Source organism: Eleutherodactylus coqui, chromosome 1 (genome assembly GCF_035609145.1).
Source record: "Eleutherodactylus coqui strain aEleCoq1 chromosome 1, aEleCoq1.hap1, whole genome shotgun sequence".
Classification (NCBI taxonomy): Eukaryota; Metazoa; Chordata; class Amphibia; order Anura; family Eleutherodactylidae; genus Eleutherodactylus; species Eleutherodactylus coqui.
This window is the reverse complement of record NC_089837.1, coordinates 312,601,372-312,623,575: the sequence shown is the minus strand read 5'-3', so window position 1 is coordinate 312,623,575 and position 22,204 is coordinate 312,601,372. Positions and strand designations below refer to the sequence as shown.

Here is a 22,204-nt window from a genome sequence, read left to right as displayed (position 1 = left end):
CACATACTTTGGCCATATTATACATATCAGTACTGCTCGTGTGCTGAGCATGTCTTGATGATGCAGTTTCATCCCCTGTTGCTCGTCTGTGAAGACATGGTCTTGGCATGTGCTTTAATTTCATATTTTTAGAATAAAATGGGTTCCCAAGATTAGAATACCCTTTAAACGCATTGTGATGGTGTAAAGAAACAATTGTAAAAATTGTGTCACCGTCCAAATATTTCTGGACCCATCTGTATGTATAGAGGATATCAAAATTGGAGAAATAACATTGGTCAAATATTGATTAAAAATTTTGCTGACTTGTCAATTTTCCAATGGCAAAGAAAACATGTCAGGTACTCTCCCTCACCTGATTTTAACATTTATTTTAGAGAAATAGATTTGCAGTATTGGTAAATTAGTTCATGAAGAGAATATTCCCATCTCACATAGCCATACGCATTAAACATTGCGTAATGCATTTTTAAATTAAGCTGGAACTGCAATCATCGGTTATCGATCCGAGAAGCCATATCTGGTCATTGTTCCTGCAAGTGAGATGTGGCAATACATGACTGTAATACATGGGAAAGCTAAGGCCTGACACATAATGGACGCTGTGTCTTTAGAATATGACCCCTTTAATTGTGAAGTACAGGGTTATTACAGATGATCTTCCGGATGTGAAACCCTCATAACTCACATCTAATCACACTCAGATACATGGATTTGATATCAATGGAAAAAGAAACTCCAAATGTTTTGTTGCACAACATTAGTGCTTTCCACATCAGAGGTGATCAGCGTGGCCCCCTTTGTCACTGGACACACATGGAGCCTGTAGTGAAGTTCCTCCCATACACAATGCAGCAGATCATGACTGATACAATGGCCTCTGTGATGTGTACTCACGGATCATACATGGCGGGTGGTAAGCAGACTCCAACACTCCCCAGAGGAAAAAAATTACAAGGTCTGGAGAATGTGGAAACGTTCACGATTCTCATCAACTGCATGGCTAATCCATCTGTTTGCTAGTTGTCCCCCACTTCTGAGATCATTGTGAAAATGTGGGGGTGTCTCATCCTGTATGGGCCGTACACTTTTCTACAGGTTAAAGCATAAAACACATTCACCATGGGGGAGTGGCACATACGCTCCATGTAGGCAGGTGGGTTTACCCCCTTACCCATCCAGTTTCTGACATTACGTTTGCTGACTGTACCCGGAAGCTGGAAGGCGGCTTCATCACTAATCACTAAAGACTCCATGAAACCATTGCTTCCATTACAGTCTGTATACTCTCGCAGGAAGAACGGCGCCTCACTTTGTCGTCCGGTTTCAGGGCCTGTAACAATTGCAATCTTGTCGGCTGCGGGACGTCTTATTCTCTGCTTGCTCTGGCGGTGGATTTCTGAGAACTTCGTGTGAAGCTTGCAAGGACATGATCCTCTGTTTCCACACTCAGTGGTGGACTGCCGGTGATTTTCGATTACAGCCCTTTTCCTTAAAATTGGAGCAACACTTACGAATTGTGCACCCGTTGAGTGGATCTGCACCAAATTTCGTTCGAAAATAACATTCCACACTAATAATAGACTGGTAGGAGTGAAAATCAAGGACATAAAACACTTTGTCGACGGGCATTTTGCCTCATATACCCCTAGTGACGACAAAGGCAGAATAAAACTTTGATATCAAATTTATGTAGAGTGTCATTAAATGTGAGGGTACAGTTGTATCTCGTCTCCACCAAAAGTATGGGTGGAGACCTACTAATGGTATGTATACGTCCACATGCTAGTGATTGGCTGCTTGCAGCCATCAGTGACAGCAGCGAGGGCCACAAGACTTACAGCGCTGCAGCCGTCAAGGGGACAAGACAGAGTTGTGGAGGGGTGATTGACAGCAGCTGGCAAGGAAGATTACGCCCACCCATTCTCCAGCCCAGCCAATCCAGTAGAGGATGTTGGTTGTGGGATTGCATCTTGTCTCATCCCATTCTTATGGTGGAGACAACATACAACAATACCAAATGTGAGTTATCAGTGTTTCAGATCAGGAAGCTCATTTGTAATAACCCTGTAGATAAAGGTGATACGTGTCTGCCTTGATACTCTTGTGTTTTTGCCTCTGATATAGTAAACAACTGTCTTTATATTTCAGTTGTGTCAATATCCTCTGCCTTTAGTGACTGGGCAAATCACCCGGCAGTGCAGTTAAGGCCAACTTAGACAACAATTATGGCTCAAAATTTACTCAAAAGACATCTGAGCTGGGCGCTCCGTGAGGTATGCAGAAGACAGCTGGGCAGCTTGTCTTCTGCATACCCTGGCTGTGTTCTCCAAGCGGAATACAAGCTGAAATAATAGTATCAGCGGTGTCCCGCTGAGAACTCAGTGCGCGGTCGTGATAAGACAACGATGAGCGAATCGTTAACGAAATCTGCACGATGTCAGTGCGTTAGACACGATTATCGCTCAAAAAGGTGCAGATAATCCTCCTCTTACTAGCTCACTGCTGGGTGATTATTTAGTACTCAGACGATTACATTAAGCAAATTGGGTCATACCCTGACCCGCACATGTATGGGATAGTATATAACATTCCTCTACACCTTGGGAAGGTTCATTAGGTTCCTGATGAACTGCTGGAATAGCAGGGAAACACGTTTAACCACGGACCAACTTACAGCTTAAACATCACAAATAAAATAATCAAAGTGCACATACTCATCGTGTACATGAAAACTAATAAAGGGAAATAATGTGAAATTCCCAAAGAACCTTTACACTAATTGAATCCATTTTTGACGCTGTTTTTTGCAGCCTAGGTATTAGAGGGGATAGAGGTCTGACTGCCAAGGATTGGGGGAGAATATTGTGAATCCGACTACTAGCAAGGAACCCACTTATTGGGAGTTCCTCTCAGTTGTACTTGTCAGAGTCATCCGTGTATGTTTGTATGTCTAGTTGCCTACGCACGCTCTCTATATGTAGGAGTGAGGTGTATGTAGGCAAACTGTGTGCCCTGATTTTAAATGGCCTAAATAAACTTTAATTCTTTTATTATATGTCTAGACTGTGAATCACTGTGGAAGTAGACAAGTAAACTCAATATAATGGGGTTAAAAAGAGGGGAGGAAAGCGGTCATTACTACGCATGCAGTGCCAAGTAACGATTTGCTAAGCATTCCAAAAAAATGACAACATGATCATCCATGTAAAGGAAAAAATGGTTAAACAAAAAATAAATAAAGACTTACCTCCACCAGATCAGGGCATTGTAAGGAGAACCTGCAGTTTTGGGACAAAATTATGTGCCAGGACCAGAAGGGGTATATTACCTACAGTTCTTCTCTGCCATCCTTCCAATCTGCTGTTTCTGCGTCCAGTTTGCAACAATCCAAGATGACTTCTGCAAAGTTCTAACTAGCTAATGCACGCTGTGACTACTCTTTAATCTGATTGGCCAGTGCTGATCACATTAGCAGCACTGACCAGAGAACACATATAGACTAACACCACCAGCGCACTGTGGGAATTAGGTTGTCTGAAGATTCCACTAGCCATCTTGGACTAGCCGAACTGGCGGATTAGAGGGGCACAGAAGAAAAACTGCAGGAAAATAACCCCCTCTAGTTTAAGAACAGAATTTCATCTTGAAACTAAAGGGTTGCTTTAACATGTTTGCCTTTGCAAACTGCATCAAAAAAAAATCACAGTTAATAAAGGGGTTAAAGGGCCATCCTGAAAAATAGCTGAGACCTGTGATTGGCTGCAGTCAATTTGTGACATTCCGTGTACCGGCTGATTGCAGTGTGTAAACTGTGCCAGCGGAGTAAATGGTAGCTGCGGGAGTCCAAGACAAGTGAGTAAAGGCTCCTTTATTATTTTTCAGGATAGCCAGCAGGTTTAAAAGGAAAAAAAATTGTGTTGGAAAACCCCTTTAAAAAAAATTTAAACGTGTTATACGTAGCATGATAGAGTGTATGCAGACACGTACCATGAGATGCAGAGATGCAGTAGGTGAAATGAATGGCAAATACCAATACTATACAATGAGTGCAGTGGGCAGATGGAAAGAAAGGAAAAAAAAGTGGTTAGGCGATACAGGTCTAGGAAGTAGAAACTGCCAGCAAGCTGGAGACCAGGAGTACAAGCCAAGTTCACAGAGACATGCCCAGCGCGCAAGCAGTACCGATGTGTAGAGCGTGGCCAAGGGGTGCCATACGCAGAAATAAGAAGATTGGCGAGCTCAACTCAACCACATTCCCACGGCCCTAATTTACTGCTTGCCTCATTTTTATTTCCTACAGCTTAAGGCTGCTTACACCCGGGGTGATTTTGTTGCAATGCGACAGTGCTACAAATCGCATATATGTGGAGCCCGTGCTTTCCTATTGGGTCACTTAGCGCTGGCTGTGACTGGCTGAGCTGCGGCGCTGTGATTGGTTCATCGCGCACTGGCTCTGATTGGCTGAGCCAGTACTCGAAAACCAATCACAGCCAAAGCTTAATGGAAGTGAGTAAAAGAGATGAAAAAGGAGGGTGGAGCAAGACCCAGTGAGGGTGGTGGAATATCTCTGGAGTAAAAAGTGTTTCCAATGATGGAGGTGCTGCCAACCAGATGATGCTCCAGCAGGGTGGGCGTGAGTGTAGCGAAAAGAATGTGGAAAAATACTGATGTGAAGGTGCAACCCTCTAAGCTACTAGAAGATAAAGGTCCAATATGTGATAGTGAAGGCACTTCTTTATTATTTCACAAGATAAATTGCTGGTTCACTATCACATATTGGACCTTTATCTTCTAGTAGCTTAGAGGGTTGCGCCTTCACACGAGTATTTTTCCACATTCTTTTGGGAAAGTTTGCTGGAGGCGGGGATTTTAAGCCTCCAATCCAGGAAGGGCTGCCTGCTGTCTCGAAAAAAAATTGTTCCAAAGCTTCAGGGAAGACACGTGCCAGAGATAACAGTGCCTGATCGGTGTATCATTTTTTTTTCTTCGATGCACATAAGGCTTAATTTCAGAATAAGGCTTATATTTCAAGCCCCCCCCAAAAATCCCAGCAAAAGAGCCTCACAAAGTCGTATGGCTTTGTAGCGACACAAAATCGTGATATTGCTGTGAGAAAATGCAGCGATATCGCACAGAACATAGATGAGATATCACTGCAATTTTCTCGCGTCCATATCGTTGTCACCCTGTGGAAGCAGCCTAAAGGCCACTTTCACTTGACTGTATATTTTGATCGGTATTGGTGTGCTAAAACCAAGAGTGGAACCGGTATTAGTGTATCTTGATGCCACCGGAAGCTAGGGGGTTTGACTAGAGGAACGCCCCTCTCAGACCGCCAGCTCCCAATTGGGTCAAGGTTGGAAGGTGCTAGGAGCTAACATGAGTAGCAGTAAATGCTGCCATGTTTGTCGTGTAACATGGTAGCATTTACATTGAAGAATGTAAGGCTAACAAGCAAACTTACCCTGAACCGAAGGATATACTCGCTCATCCCTACCTCTCATGTATTTTGGACTTTATGGTTTTAGCTTACAAACACGCACAGGTGGATATTTACTGCAGAATCTGCAGCATGTGACCGCACCGCGGATCAACAGCAAATAGTGCACATAGAATGCTATGGGAAATCGATTCTTTCACCACAATCGCGGTTTCCGCAAGCGGAAGAAAAAAAGAATCGTAGTATGCTCCATTGAAGTTATTGCGGACAGGTTGTGGATCCCATGTCGTTGCCTAGCGACGGCGCGGGGAAAAATTTTTTTGAAAAAAAAAGTCTGTACTGCACACATGTGCGATGGCGAGCCGCTGAGTAAATTCGCAGTACAGAAAAACGCCGGCAAAGTAGCTACGCGTGGGCACCACTGCTGCCAGAGACGGATTCTGCATGTGGAATGACATATGGGCCTATTTTTTTTATATCTCTTCTCACTGACTTTTTACATTTTTTATTTTTATTGGGGGTAGAAAGCTAAAAAAAACTATTTTTTTAAACATTTATAATTTTTTTCGTAAATTTACACTAAAATAAAATATGGGAATGGATTCCCCATTTTGTTTCAGACGTTTTTATATACAGTTTTGAATTAGGGGCACATACAGTGATGGTTTTTGGTTGGCATTGGGTCATTTTCTTTTTAAGTACATATGTATTTTTATTTCACTAGACTGACCCGATGTTTGATACGTGAACATAAATTGTTTGGAAGAATGGTTGTAAATGTTTTAAGAACTATGGTGCCGAGGATTCGTCTTGAACTGCTCGCTGTCCACGACTTGGTCTTTCATGTTTTGGGGACATGGCAACAGTTAGGCTGGGTTCACACAGGGTGGATTTGCCGCGGAAATTCCGCGCGTAATTTCGCCGCGGCAAATCCACCTGCGGCCGCTAATCTTGGCATTAGCCAGCCATGTGGACGAGATTTCTCAGAAATCTCGTCCACACGGGACGACCAATCCACTGCGGTAAGTCTGGCTGAAACCGCGGCTGCGGCCGCCGCAGCCGTGGTTTCAGAATATGCAGCATGTCTGTTTATCTTTTCTTTCCGCCACGGCAGCGCTCTCCTCTATGGGAGCGCCGGCCGCGGCGGAAAAGCGAGCGGCCAGGCCGCTTCAAAGTTTTTCCGCGGCGGTTCTCCCGTCGGAAATCTCGCGGTTTCGGCTGCGGCCAAACCGCGGGATTTCCGACGGGAATACGCCCTGTGTGAACCCAGCTTTAAACTGGTGAGCACTTAATATAAACGTCTCTTAGCAATACTTGACTCTTTCTAGCGGTGCTATTGGCTGAAGCACAACCGCGCCGCTAGACTTAACATGGGAACTTTGACCTGGCCTGACTGTCACTCAATGTATCAAACTCACATTTTACGGTGGTGGTGAGGATGTCACAAATCTAAGGACACCAAAATCATCCACCAAAGGTCATGCAAAGGGGTCAAAGTGTGGTGCAAGAAAAAGCCCGTAAGCTTCTTTATATTAGATTAATTTTACTTTATTTTTTTTACTTATTTTTGCAACTACTTTTTTTTTAAACATCTATTACCCCCACGACATCATATAAGACCTCGGGGGGACATTCACACGGTCTTTATTTTTATTACGCACTTTTCCACTGTAGCTGGGGCATTCATAGGAGCCCCCATTAGAGGGGAATACACCCCCTTTAGTCACTGGCAGAGCTGATCAGGGTCTGCTAGGACCCTGCAACTCTGCTTTAACAGGGAGCACCTTGTGGTCACCTGATCGCTGAGTCACATAGTGGAATAATTACTTTCACTTCTTAGTACATAGCGCTCATATTAAGCATTATGTAGCCTGAAAAGGAGAAGGCAGTAGCAGTTAAAACCCGCTTCTACCTTCTCCTCTGGGTCTTCAGTTGTGTCTGATAGCCGAGTACCTGACCTGCTCGATTGCAGGAAAAGAGGCATTAATCATGTGCAGTATTATCCACGGGTAAAACAGGTGTTCACGAGTGCAATATCGGAGCCCATGTGTAGGTAGCCTTGGTCTACTGTCAATCATGCCGCCCATGCACACATGACCATTAAAATCAGCGATTGGCTGTAGCTTTCACATGAGACCTTTAATGAGTACTTGAGAAATTATTTTTGCCGTTCCTCTGCCCGTAGTACGTTTTTGTAAAGTCCTGGAAAACCCCTTTAACTTTAGCCGCCAATATACTTCTCTGCCGGTCTCCAATCCCTGTGATATCATCACGAGGGGGATGTCCATCTCACAAACTGATAGCACACAATTGGTGGGGCTCGCTGGGACCCCACTGACCCTGAGAATAAACATGCAGATTTTACCATGGATTTCAACATTTGAAATCTGATGTGAAAATCTACAGAACTTCTACAACTTATATTAATAATAAGTTATATTGCCAGAGAATTGCCTTGAGGGGGCACAGCCGAATGTGGCATCAAAACAACAATGGGCATTAATTTGGACATACAAAACTGGGATTCAGTGCGTAATAGTAGTTTGGGCCATTGATTAAAGACTGTCGGTATACAGAGGGCGATACCCTGCATCAAACACAGTTACGTTCAGCCTGATCCAAGGGGGCTCTAGGCATGAAAACTGGCATCAAAGTGGGCAGACAGCCACATTTTACTGAGTTAAAAAACTGCTGTTTTCAAAGGGTTAAAAACATTTGGGCCCCTGAACTAATACTGCCAACACCCAGAGGGCGATGCCACACATGATATAGTATATAGGCCCGAAAAAAGGCCTATGTCCTTCCAGTTCAGCCTAATACCTCCCAATGTTGATCCAGGAGGAAGGCAATGGGAAAAAAATGAGGTAGAAGCAAATGTTCCCAATTAAAGTTTGTGTGTGTGTGGGGGGGGGGGAAATCGGAATAATCTCCGACCCCTCCCATGTAATTAGTGATTATAACGTATAACAATTGAATCTGGCCTTGCCCAAATTTGTTCTGGGCATGAAAACTGGCATCCAGGTGTCCACCCAGGAGTGGGATTTAAAGCGTTAAATGGGTTTGAGCCACTGATCTTGTACTGCCAGCCTTCAGGAGGGCAATGCCCCGCATCACGTAACACTGAGATCACCCTGGCCCAAAGTGGTTCTGGGCATTAAAATGGGCATCAGCGTGGGCAAACAGACACATTTTACTGATCTGAATAACTAAGTGGTACTTGAACAGCAGTTACTTGTTTGAGTCAGTAAAACGTTGTGGTCTGCCCAGGTTGATGCCCACAACCAAATTTGGGCCAGGCTTAAATCCCCTATGCTTGATGTGGGTACCCCCTCTGTAGGCTGGCAGTGTTACACCAGTGGCCCAAACCCATTTAAATCAGTCTTGTGTCTGTAATTCACAAGCCGGCCGGCTCCTCCCTCGCCAGCACCGCGTACAGGGGACTTCCGTGTTACTACAGGGCGCCGAGGCCTCTCTGCTGGCCAACACCGGGCTACAAGCCTGGGCCAGATACAGGCAGACCCGGTGTATGCAGAGCAGCTCCCAGCCCTGCGTACACCTGCACAGGGGCAGCCGGACACAAACACGCATGCGCCCCCTCACCATCTTCTTGCTCTCGGTTCCTCTGTTCGTCTGCCGGGACATGATGCTTCTCCGTACACAACCCTCCGCCACACAGTACAACGAATGTCAGCTCCACAGTCCAGGGAAACAGATGCGAAAGGACCTTCGGTGACGTCACGGTCATGTGGTCAATCACGTGAGTAGCAAGGTTGCTGTGTCATGTGATCTGTGTCAGATAGAAGAGCGGAAGTACCTGTGCTGTATGTATGACGTGTGCAGATGAATCCCATTGACTAGAATGGGGTCCATGCATCTTCCCTTTTACCCTCCAGGCAGGTCACACTACTATGCTGGTCGTGGCAGTCACACTACAGTGCTACACTCTGACTGCAGGTGGGAAGGCTACAGTCACACAGGCGAGCGTGATATCGGAGACTCCTAAGGTTGCCACCTTTGTCATGAAAAAATACGGCCATGGTTTAAAAGGGGGGTGTGGCTTATCGCAGGGCAAAGATTTTGTTCTGCGCATGTGCGACAGCCTTGGATAGGGGGCCATAAAGGATCACACAGTGGCAAGTGCGACTACAGGACTAACTAAGGGACAGACGGACTAAAGTACTGACTGACTAAGAGACAGACGGACTATTAGATTGACTGAGAGACGGACAGACTATAGGACTGACTGACTAACTGAGGGACTCTCTCTTATACCTGATAGGGTGAAGAGACTAAGGTCCTAGCGTAGCAACACACTGTAGATAGATTTGTGGCACTGCTCCAGCCTTAGGCAGAAGGTCACTTGTCTTCCTAGGCTTATATTCTTACATTCTACCGCCCATGGACTCTCCGCTGCGGGTCCACAAGCCGCCTGTCACCTCCCTGCCGGCGGGTGCTTCTGTTCTCCTTGGCCCAGACACTGTCCGCTACAAGCCGTAGGGGACTTGCAGGACCTGCAGACTAACGAGCTCTGCAGCCAATCAGGTTCCCCTCCCCCCGTCAATCTTGGCGCCACCAGGACTTCCGTGTAAACGTTCAGCGCTGAGGGTGAAGTGCTGAGCGAGAAGCCAGCGATGAAGTCTGTCTCAACACTCTGCACGAGCGCTAGCGACTTTAGCGGTGACGACGGTGTTCATGCAGCCGTTTACCAGTCAACCCGTGTAAATGGGACATTCCCCGAGTTTGGATGTCTCCATGCCCCACATCTACGGTCCCAGGCGTCCAGCTGAAGTTAGCTCCCTGCAGAAGTGCTCCGGCTACCAGCTGGGTGTAGAACGCCTGCCGTTCCACTATTGATGGCCAATCCTAAGCCTAGACCATCAATAGTTTTAGGGTACATGTACACTGACTGAAAGTAGTTGCACCTATGATTTTTGGGTGGAGCTTGGATTGGACATCCCTCGGACATCCCATCCATGTGCTTAACTCTGGACATTGACTTGTGCTATTCTAGGCACAAAATCAGACAATGAAAGGACACGCTGCTATTTACTTACTTTTACACCCACTCAGAGGCGTAACTTGAAGTTCCTAGGTCCCGATGCGAAACTTATAACAGGGCCCCCAACTATAATGCTTTACTCATGCTATTGTGTTCCCTATATGGAGAAGAGAGGCCTTATGGGCCCCCTGAGGCTCGTGGGCACGGGTGCAACCGCATCCCCTGCACCCTCTATAGTTACGCCCCTGCACCCACTCAAGTGAATGGGCGCTATTACTGTCCGATTTTTTTTGGTACAATAATATTATAATTGGACAGAAAAAAAGCCCATGTGCATGTACCTTAAGGGTGCATTCAGAAGACCGTATATCGGCAGGGTATTCACGCCAGCCGATATACGGTCGCCTGAATGCACCCTAAGGCTGGACAACCTGTTTAACAGAACCCACTGCCACTGTCCCCGCACAACACCCAGCTCCTACTTCATGGTACATTTCCCCATCTACAGCCATACACCCCTTTATCTCTACATCCCCTTTTATGTGCCTGGCAGTACCACATCATCTTTCCTCCCCTGCAGTATGTGGGCTGCATAGAAACAGAAAATGTATCAGCAAAAAGACCAAATGTTCTATTTAGTCTTTTCTTATACTATTTCCTTTTCATTTTTTAGGCTATATACTTATCCTAGACATGCTGAAATTCACTTACTGTTGATTTTCCAACCACGTCTGCTGAAAGGTTGATCCAAGTGACTACTACTCTTTCAGTAAAAAAATCTTTTCCCTTATGCCCATGACCGCACCAGTGAGCCCCCTTCCCTCTGAACAGGAAACAGGATTCTCTCAGATCTCTTTTTCAAAGCGGGAACGCCCTTCACCTTCTCATTCCCTGTTTCCTGTCCATAAGACACGCTGGTAATGCTGCAGTAGCTGCTGGTGCTGGCTGTCTCTGCTCTTTCAAGGACTCCTCCATATCTTTAAAGGTGATGGACTGCAGGGCCTCACTCCCGAACTCAATGACATGAGAGGTTACCTGTCTGGTGTAAATTTCCATGGGAAGCCAATGGGTAAGCCTGGAATCATCCTCTTGCCTCCTGGTGGAGGGTGTGCACCCTGGTCTCTGGGGGTCAGGAAGGGAAGTTTCTTTAATTATTGCCTCATGGGATCCTCTTCTTTCAGGTGTAGGAGAACCCCTCAGTGGTGGAGTGCTCCCTGTGTTACTGCACCTGCATCGGAGGTTTGCTGTAGGTGATCTCTTGTTTTACCTGGTACTTCCATCAGCAGATGGAGTTCTAGTGTCTACTGATGTGGGAAATCCCTAGTAGTAACACTAATTGGAGCTGGGGAGAGAAATGAGAGCTTTCTAAGAGGATCTCCATCCAGTCCTTCAGTGGAACAACCTTGCATTGGTAAAGGATTGGATTCCACCTTTGCTTTAACCCCACAAGAACGAAAATGGTGGGGGATGGCTTCTATGTGTTCAATTTAGAGAATTAGGACCTAATGGTCTTTGTCTATGGCTGAATAGCCTCAGTGCTTCTGGCCTATGGCTGAATAGTCTTGTACCTATTCCTGATAACCTTAGTGCTTATGGCCTATGGCTTAATAGCCTATGAGCTTCTGCACATTGGGCCCTGCCTATAGCTTTTGAGCTAGGCCTATATATAATCTGAGCTGTGGCTTGGCCTGTATGGCTTCTGAGATTGACCTGTATAGCTTCCAAATATGGCCTTTGTAGCCTCTGAGCTTTGACTTGGCCTATAGCTTCTGAGCTTGGCCTCTGTAGCCTCTGAGCTTTGCCTCTATAGGCTCTGAGCTTTGGCTTGCACATAGCTTCCAAGATTGGTGAATATAGTGTATGAGTTTTGGCTTGGTCTATAGCTTCTGAGCTTGGCCTCTATAGCCTCTGAGCCTTGGCTTGGCCTATAGTTTTTGAGCTTGGCCTATAGCATCTGAGTTTGACCTATAGCCTCTGGGCTTTTGTTTGATGTCTCTATCACCTCCATGCTTTTGTTTAGGATCTCTATATGCGTTTTTACTATGTCTTATAGCTTCTGGCCTTGGCCACTGACCTATGACCTCTGGGCTAAGCCTGTGATCTTCAGTGGAACAGTCAGTAGACAAAGCCTCTTCCTCACCTTACACTTTCAGTAATGTCCTGGGTAAAGAATACCTTTGGTTGACTGAGGTAAGACTGTTCTAATGATTACGTATGAACAAGATAAGAAGAACATGAGTTTTGGATATATGGAGGTTACATTAGGTAAGACCAGGTGAATGTTACCTCCCAAAGAATGTTTGTATGATAAACCTTTTTCCTTAAGCTACATCCTTATGTGAGGGAGTAGTAGTAGGTGTCTTTACTCTTTACTCTACTTTTAATTAGAATACTGATCATTAGGATCAGTTGTGTTATTTTGACTGTAGGAAGCAGATACAGTAATTGGCACACTGAAAATGTGGTCAGAGAGAAAGAACAAAAACTAGGACAGGACAGTGGCAGGAGTTCGGAATGGTGATGCTGCCACCTCTGATTGGGAGGCAGTGGTCACCTGACTTCCACTTTCAAAAGAGAGCGGGAGACGTGCGGGGCTGAGAAGGGTAAGTAACATTTGTTTTAAGTCATTTGGCTCTAAATTTAAAAAAACAAATTTCTAACTGGACAACCTCGTTAATGCACTCAGTGAAATCTAAAGCACAGAAGCATAATGTGGGGAAATCCTTCCTGCCCTTAAATAAGGCACTTTTCAGTAGACATTATAGGTAGAACTTTTTATAGGGACATATTGGCAGGCACTGTTTATGGAACTATATTGTATATGTGCATATACATCTGTTAGCTATCAATTGTATTAAATTTGGATTTTAAAGCGTAACTAGAACTTTGGAAAACTTTCAAAAGCAGCCCAGGTCTTCATTAGCTGCTGCTTTGCTGCTGTTTGCACCTACTTTGAGCTCTGTCAATTCAGTTTTCCATGTAGGTTGGCCTATTTTTTGCTTCCCTGTTGTTTGCAGTCCACTTACAGGTGGTGGATATGTCCTAAGCAGCCATTCTTCCAGTATTATACTGGCCAGGACTTCCTCCCCCATACTTCCCATGCTGCCTTGCATAGCCCTGCTCCAATCAGCTGTAAGACAGCATCTGAATGTCCACATCTCTGTTGCATGTATTAACTAGCAGTGTCCTAAGGTCTCTGTCACTAGAGAAGCTAAATGCTTAACAACAGGAAGTGGATTGCAAATCTGCTGGAAAGAAGACCCCTAGCTGCAGCCATTTCAAATTGAATTTTAGTAGTAAAGCAAAATTAATGCAACTATATTGCAAAATACACACATAAGCTGTCAAATACTCATAAATTGTGTGAAAAGTTAGGCTTCATTTAAGCATAAGTTATTTCCTTATAGGGTTCAGGAGAAAAAGCAAAAGGATAAGTACATTCAATTCCTGAAGAACATGCTGATCGCCTAGTGAGGCACAGATGACTTAATAAAAGTAGCCCTTAACCATTCGTCTTGGACACTTAAACCAGGTCCACATGTAATGGATTTCTCCAGTGCAAATCCACCTGCAGATTTCAACAAAATCATCGCACTACATTTTAAGAGGTGTAGCCCATGGTGAAAATCTGCAATAGGAATGCTGTGGGTTTAAAGGGGTTATGTGGTCAGGAAAAAATATAGATCAATGTTAGTGAGGTCAATATGAGATACACTTACAATGAGATCAGTCCTCGGTTTGGGTCTGTCCCCCATTCCTGATGATCACCTGAAGCTCGAGCATGCCCGTCATTTGGTCACTCGTTACAGGCAAGATGTCCTGTCTGCTGATCATGGGATCTCCCTCCAGAGTGCCCCGCCTCTTAGATAGAACATACAATTTACATGACAGGAGCTATCATATTCCAGCTGCTTCTGACAAGTGCCAACACAAGGAATGACTATTTCAGAGGGGGGCAAGGATGGTACTAGATGGAGAAGGTCAGTGTATAGTGCTACAGGCCTGGTACATCTGGGATAAAGCCAGATCCTAGAGAGATGACATCATACCAACAGTCACACATGGTGGTGGTAATATGATGTTCTTGAGTTGCTTTGTTTTGGCAGGACCTGGGCGTCCTAATGGAACCATGAATTCTGCTCTCTTTCAGAAAATCATGAAGAAGAATGTCTATCTGTCATTTTGTGACGTAAAACTGAAGTACTGTTGGGTTATGCAGCAGGACAAATATCCGAAGCACACATGTAGTAGACATACACATATATCTATACTTCTATGTTTCTATATACATGGTAGACAGGATCTACATCTGCACAGTAAAAGTGTCTGTTTTCCAGTTCCTGACGGACGTTAGCAGAATAACAGGATACATAAAACCACAGTATTTAGAAATACGCTTGTCAGCATATACAGTCTTAGTGAGATACACGCATATAACCTCCAAAATGCACGTATGTTACCTCCGGGCATATCTAACTGTTCAAATGTCACACTTAGGCGTCATTTGACGGCATCTTGCTCACCACGCCTCCACCCTCCCATCGAGCTCTTCAAGAGGTCTCTAACATCCTGTCTAAAACCACGTGATGGACAACGTCGATGACCACAGATGACCGGATGCAGGAAGAACCTTAAAAGGTTTATCAGTTATATACCTAAACATATTATCTATGCAATTTCTAGCCCGCAGATACAGTTAGGGCCAGAAATATTTGGACAGTGACACAAGTTTTGTTATTTTAGCTGTTTACAAAAACATGTTCAGAAATACAATTATATATATAATATGGGCTGAAAGTGCACACTCCCAGCTGCAATATGAGAGTTTCCACATCCAAATCGGAGAAAGGGTTTAGGAATCATAGCTCTGTAATGCATAGCCTCCTCTTTTTCAAGGGACCAAAAGTAATTGGACAATGGACTCTAAGGGCTGCAATTAACTCAGAAGGCGTCTCCCTCGTTAACCTGTAATCAATTAAGTAGTTAAAAGGTCTGGGGTTGATTCCAGGTGTGTGGTTTTGGATTTGGAAGCTGTTGCTGTGACCAGACAACATGCGGTCAAAGGAACTCTCAATTGAGGTGAAGCAGAACATCCTGAGGCTGAAAAAAAAGAAAAAATCCATCAGAGAGATAGCAGACATGCTTGGAGTAGCAAAATCAACAGTCGGGTACATTCTGAGAAAAAAGGAAATCACTGGTGAGCTTGGGAACTCAAAAAGGCCTGGGCGTCCACGGAAGACAACGGTGGTGGATGATCGCCGCATACTTTCTTTGGTGAAGAAGAACCCGTTCACAACATCAACTGAAGTCCAGAACACTCTCAGGGAAGTAGGTGTATCTGTCTCTAAGTCAACAGTAAAGAGAAGACTCCATGAAAGTAAATACAAAGGCTTCACATCTAGATGCAAACCATTCATCAATTCCAAAAATAGACAGGCCAGAGTTAAATTTGCCGAAAAACACCTCAAGAAGCCAGTCCAGTTCTGGAAAAGTATTCTATGGACAGATGAGACAAAGATCAACCTGTACCAGAATGATGGGAAGAAAAAAGTTTGGAGAAGAAAGGGAACGGCACATGATCCAAGGCTCACCACATCCTCTGTAAAACATGGTGGAGGCAACGTGATGGCATGGGCATGCATGGCTTTCAATGGCACTGGGTCACTTGTGTTTTTTGATGACATAACAGCAGACAAGAGTAGCCGGATGAATTCTGAAGTGTACCGGGATATACTTTCAGCCCAGATTCAGCCAAATGCTGCAAAGTTGATTGGACGGCGCTTCACAGTACAGATGGACAATGACCCCAAGCATACAGCCAAAGCTACCCAGGAGTTCATGAGTGCAAAAAAGTGGAACATTCTGCAATGGCCAAGTCAATCACCAGATCTTAACCCAATTGAGCATGCATTTCACTTGCTCAAATCCAGACTTCAGACGGAAAGACCCACAAACAAGCAAGACCTGAAGGCTGCGGCTGTAAAGGCCTGGCAAAGCATTAAGAAGGAGGAAACCCAGCGTTTGGTGATGTCCATGGGTTCCAGACTTAAGGCAGTGATTGCCTCCAAAGGAGTCGCAACAAAATATTGAAAAAAAAAAATTTTGTTTGGGTTATATTTATTTGTCCAATTACTTTTGAGCTCCTAAAATGTGGAGTGTTTGTAAAGAAATGTGTACAATTCCTACATTTTCTATCAGATATTTTTGTTCAACCCTTTAAATTAAACGTTACAATCTGCACTTGAATTCTGTTGTAGAGGCTTCATTTCAAATCCAATGCGGTGGCATGCAGAGCCCAACTCGCGAAAATTGTGTCACTGTCCAAATATTTCTGGCCCTAACTGTATGTTTAATACTATAAAATAGGCTACACGCCCACTAATAAAGTTGAATATCTGTGTCAGTGTGATTTCTTCTGTGTGCGCACAATCTCTGAATATTGATCAGGAAGGGTGCAAACATTCCTATTGATCACGCTGTGACCCCACCAAAGGGCCCTCCACGACACACAAGCAAGTCCACTTCTGAATGACTCAAAAGAAAATGAAGGTTTTGGAGTGGGTGACTCAAAATCCTGTGATCACTGGAGGTAACTGCACTGTAATCACTATCACTATGTAAATCTGATATCTGACTATTATATGGTGACTGCATTATTTAGAGGTATGCTAGACCTGAATCACTAAGTCTGCTGTATTAAAGTTGTCATGTGCTTGATAAAGGAGGTTTATATTCCTCTAAAACGCATTGCACCCCCTCAACTGTTAACGCCCATTTGTTGCTTTTATATTTTGTAATGTTTTAAATATCCTCGCTAATTAAAGGGGTTGTCCCGCGAAACAAAGTGGGGGAATACACTTCTGTATGGCCATATTAATGCACTTTGTAATGTACATTGTGCATTAATTATGAGCCATACAGAAGTTATTCACTTACCTGTTCCGTTGCTAGCGTCCCCGTCTCCATGGTGCCGTCTAATCTTCAGCGTCTAATCGCCCGATTAGACGCGCTTGCGCAGTCCGGTCTTCTCCCTTCTGAATGGGGCCGCTCGTGCCGGAGAGCGGCTCCTCGTAGCTCCGCCCCGTCACGTGTGCCGATTCCAGCCAATCAGGAGGCTGGAATCGGCAATGGACCGCACAGAAGACCTGCGGTCCACCGAGGGTGAAGATCCCGGCGGCCATCTTCACAAGGTAAGTCAGAAGTCGCCGGAGCGCGGGGATTCGGGTAAGTACTGGACGGTTTTTTTTTTTTTATGCCTGCATCGGGTTTGTCTCGCGCCGAACGGGGGGCTATTGAAAAAAAAAAAAAACCCGTTTCGGCGCGGGACAACCCCTTTAATCCTATATAAACTTCCATTGTGGACTGTAGATCTGGACCTCTGAAAAACACTGAGGCATTTAGCAGACCAGGATAAACAAGGTGCTCTCATTGGAGACCCCCTGTGAAGTAAGTTTTATGTTCTTCCTACTCTATATGGCTGTAATCCCTCGAGCGTCGGGTTTTATTTACTTATTTTAATCTTCATACATGTGACTGAGACCCACTTCAGAATGCTGACACATCCGCACGGGGCAGCGATTGAGTAAATTAATGTTCCTCCTAGTTATCAGCCCATGTAAATGGAACTTAATCTGGCCCCCATCTCCCAATAAAACCCTTGATATGCCTTGACAGTGATGAACATACAGTACAACAAATGTGGAAGAGAGTTTGCTATTACTTAAGACGGTGGATACAAGAGCACAATATACGTATAAAGATAGCCTTTATTCACTCCAGAAGACATACTGTCTTACATTAGTTTAGGTGATCTGAAACTATGATTCAAGAATTGTAGCAAGGAGAATATATTCTTAAAGGGGTTTTCCTGAAATTACTATTGCTGACCTATTCTCAGGATAGGTCATCAATAGTTGACAGACCGGGGTTTGCTGTTCGGGACCCTGACCGATCAGCTGTGTGAGCATATGCTGTCAGCACCGCAATAACAGAGGTCGGAGTGGAAGCCACCTCGCCGACCTCCCATGTAGTGGCCGCTGCTTGTAACTGCAGGCACGGCTCTCATTGATTTCAATTTTCTGCAGACGCATTTTATATATATATATACTGATACCCATTCCGCTGTATAAGCAATACAGGAAATGTCAATGCTTCGTAATGATAGACGTCATATGGCAGAGCTGTTGGGTGTCGCCTGATCCACCATAGCTCTGAGTCTATATTCTCACTCGTCAGGGCTGTTTTCCTCTTTAACTGGAATTGCTTTGGAAATATCTGTATGTGCTGTTTGAATTGCGAACAGTTTTTTTGTACTGCTATGGATTGCTTAGTGCTCAACCTTCTTACATCAAGTATTTCTTTTGGCAAGGCTTTGTCTCAATATTTACCTAATACACCGTATAAGCAATCTCCTTTAGAAATCATTGTACAACTTCGTGTATCAATTGAAAATCGGATAATTCTTTTGATAGCTGATAGACATAACAAACCTTTGATGCATCAACACTTAATATAATAAGACATACTAAAATATTTCGAGACATTCTGGCAAAAGGCCTGCTGTGTGTTATAATGAAAGGAGATCCTCTGAAACACCTGTAACTGTTGGTTTTCTTCCATAGCGCTTTAAATGAAAGGTTATATAAGGTTTAGTATCTAGCTTCTCAGCGGTCTCAGTAGTCAGAAAATGACGCCTGGGCCTGACCATTAGCCATAAAAAATTAATTCAAGTAATCTTTTGTCTGTCTGTTAAAAGCAGTAAAATATTAACGCCTTAATGATGCAGCCCTTTTTTTTTCCATATTCGATTTTTTTTCTTTTTTTTTCCCTTCCCCATTTTAAAAAATTTACTACTTTATTTATCCATCGACGCCGCTGTATGAGGGCTTGTTTTTTGCGGGATGAGTTGTTCTCTTCAATGGTGCTACTTAATGTACCATATAATGTACTGAAAAACTTTTAAAAATTTTAAGCGGAGTGGAAAAAAAAATAACGACATTCCGCCATCTTTGGGTGTGTCTTGTTTCTACGGCGCACAAACTGCAACAAAAATGACATGATAACATTATTCTATGGGTTAGTACAATTACTACGATAGATAACATATGTTTTTTTTCTGCTGTACTAATTTTATTTTTTTTTCAAAGACATTTCATTTTTTAAAATTATTTTCTGCCGCCATCTTCTGAGCGCAATAACGTTATTACTTTTCCATCAACATAGTTGTCAGAGGGCTCATTTTTGCTGGGTTTCCAGTAGTTTGCATTGGTACCATTTTAGAATACATATGACTTTTTATTGTATCTTTTCTGGGAGAGAGGGTGACCAAAAAAGTGCATTTCTGTAGTGCTTTTTTTTTTTTTCGGATGACATTCACCATGCAGGGTAAATAATGCATTACTTTGATAGATCAGACTTTTACGGATGCAGCGATACCAAATATTTATATTTGTTTTATTATTTAGATTCTTTTATTGTAAATATGGCAAAAGGGTTTCTTTTTAACTTTTATTATTTTTTTAGAATTTAGTTAAAACTTTATTGTTCTGATTTTTACTTTTTTTTTCAGTCCCCACAGAGGACAACAACTAGCAATGCTTTGATCGCTCCTGCAGTATGATGTAATGCCATAGCATTACATCATACTGTGATCTGACAGGCAGTCTATCAAGCCACCCCATAGGGATGGCTTGATAGGCAGTCTGCTAAGACAGCCCTAGGGCTTTTTAGAAGTCCCCTGGCTGCTATGATACCCACATGGCTCCCTGTGATCTCATGCCGCTCTCAGTATTTACAGCGGCATTTAAAGGGTTAATAGCGCAGATCACCGGCGTGGCTGATTGCAGCACGCCCTCGCAGGACATAACTGTACATCCTACAGCGGGGAAGCGGTTAAAGTGGACCTCCAATTATATAAAAACGTGATTATAATGCAAGATTGTGCAAGAGTGCGGCTGCATGTGCTCATATCCATGCACTGGAAGACCTTTATCTCCTAGATGCCCGTTTCCCAGTGGAGGAGCCATTGCTATAGGGTATAATGCGATTCTACAGTGCTGGTTCTCCTTCTGGTTATGGGAGCTTAGGAGACAGAGTAAAGCAATTATTGAGCACAATTCTGCACTCCAGTTGTTTTTCTATATAATTGGAAGTCTAGTAGATAAATAGAGTTAAATGTCAGTTATTCTACCAAGGACTCATGCACACGGGAAATTTTTTGCTGCGGAATACGGAGTGGGCGTCCATCTTTGGGTTCCGTAGCAATTACCGTCCATAGCATGCTATGGAAAAGTGATCCTTCTTCCACCAATTGTGGGTTCCACTCGCGGAGGACAAATCTCAGCATGCTCCATTTTCCTGTGGTGTACGCACGGACGGCTTCCATTGAAGTCATTGAAAGCTGTCCGACCCGCGGGCCCTCCGCAATGTCAATGGATTCTGCGTAAAAAGGATGGATTTAAAAAAAAAAAATTTGTACTGCACATGTCCACGCAGGCGCTCGCCATGCGAACCATTCGCAGTACAGATGAAGAATAAGAAAGTCAGGCATGTGTGGATTCTGCTGCTGCCAGGGCCGGATTCTGCATGTGGAATCTGGCCCACCGGTGTGCATGAAGCCTAAACCAGATATTTTTGTGTCCTGTGTAGTAAAGGATCTCTTCTGTCAAAATTTCTTTCCAATCTGCACCTCACTAACAACTGAAGGGAGGGGGGACTCCTCAGCTTGATAAGCGCTGATTTTGTGTATTATAGCTATACAGCCATTCTATAAATTATAGTAGTTGTAAAAGTACCAGAATTACATGATGATAACCATCCAAACAGTAGAAAAATACATGGACCACACAGCCACATATTATACACTAATTAAACACGAGGCTCTTAGGTACATTTTTATCAAATTGTATAAGCTTACTAGCCACTTCATGGCAAGCTCTTTTAGTATGTCCTGTGGCATTAGGGGATTAGTCACTACTCAGGACCGCCAATGTTTCCACTTGTAGTGGCCCAGAGTTAACAGCGCCCCTCCATAATGTTATGTGTCTTATCAGTGTCCTATTTGTAGAGTGCATCCAGATATGTGTATTGCATGGCTGCAGGACTGAATGGGTTAATGTCTGGTATGTTCTATCCTTTCTGAAAATGTAACATTTTGTATGTGTCATGTGACATTGTGGTATATATATGTGCGCTGAATGCAAAGCAAGGGAAAAGAGTTGCCGAGAATCTGAGAGAGTGAGCAAATGCCGAAGCCATGGAAGAGTCGGAGAGGCGGTCTGCTGTTCCTGCCAGGGCCTAGCCCAGCAAAGAGACTACTTACGGTTTCCATGTGTAGAGAGAGTAAAAGCCCGGACATGATGGAAACGCGTGTTTGTACAGCACCAGTACCGCATGCATTTGGAGGAATGGAAACCCGCTACTAAACGAGAGGAACGTGAGTGTATGACAGGAGAGAGTTTACCGGGAGAGAAATCTCACTGATAACGTAGACGTGGATTATACAAAACCCCCAAGAATGCTCCCTGCTGCACCACGATAATTGGCTATTGTACAAAGACTTATTTGAATATAAGTTCAAGTGTTAAAGTAAACAAACAGAATCGACCGTTCCCAGTTCTCGTTCAGAAAATACCCGATGTGTGGACTACTTTATTACATCTGGGAGATCTGCCGCAGAGGACGGAATGGTGGCGTCACGAGTGACAATTGGACTACAGTTAACCCCCGGTTACTATCCCTGTGATCTCCTCCAGCAGTAATGT

The 22,204-nt window shown here is 44.0% G+C and overlaps 1 protein-coding gene across 1 annotated transcript in view; it reads right to left on the bottom strand.

The window, feature by feature from the left end:
* TRAPPC3 (trafficking protein particle complex subunit 3) overlaps nucleotides 1–9,183 on the bottom strand; it is a 30,566-nt gene extending 21,383 nt beyond the window's left edge. The window contains exon 1 of the mRNA XM_066574978.1: nucleotides 9,044–9,183. Within this exon, the coding sequence (XP_066431075.1) occupies nucleotides 9,044–9,085 (42 nt within the window). The 5' untranslated portion in view covers nucleotides 9,086–9,183. The remainder of the gene's footprint in view (nucleotides 1–9,043) is intronic.
* Between the last annotated feature and the right edge of the window lie 13,021 nt (nucleotides 9,184–22,204).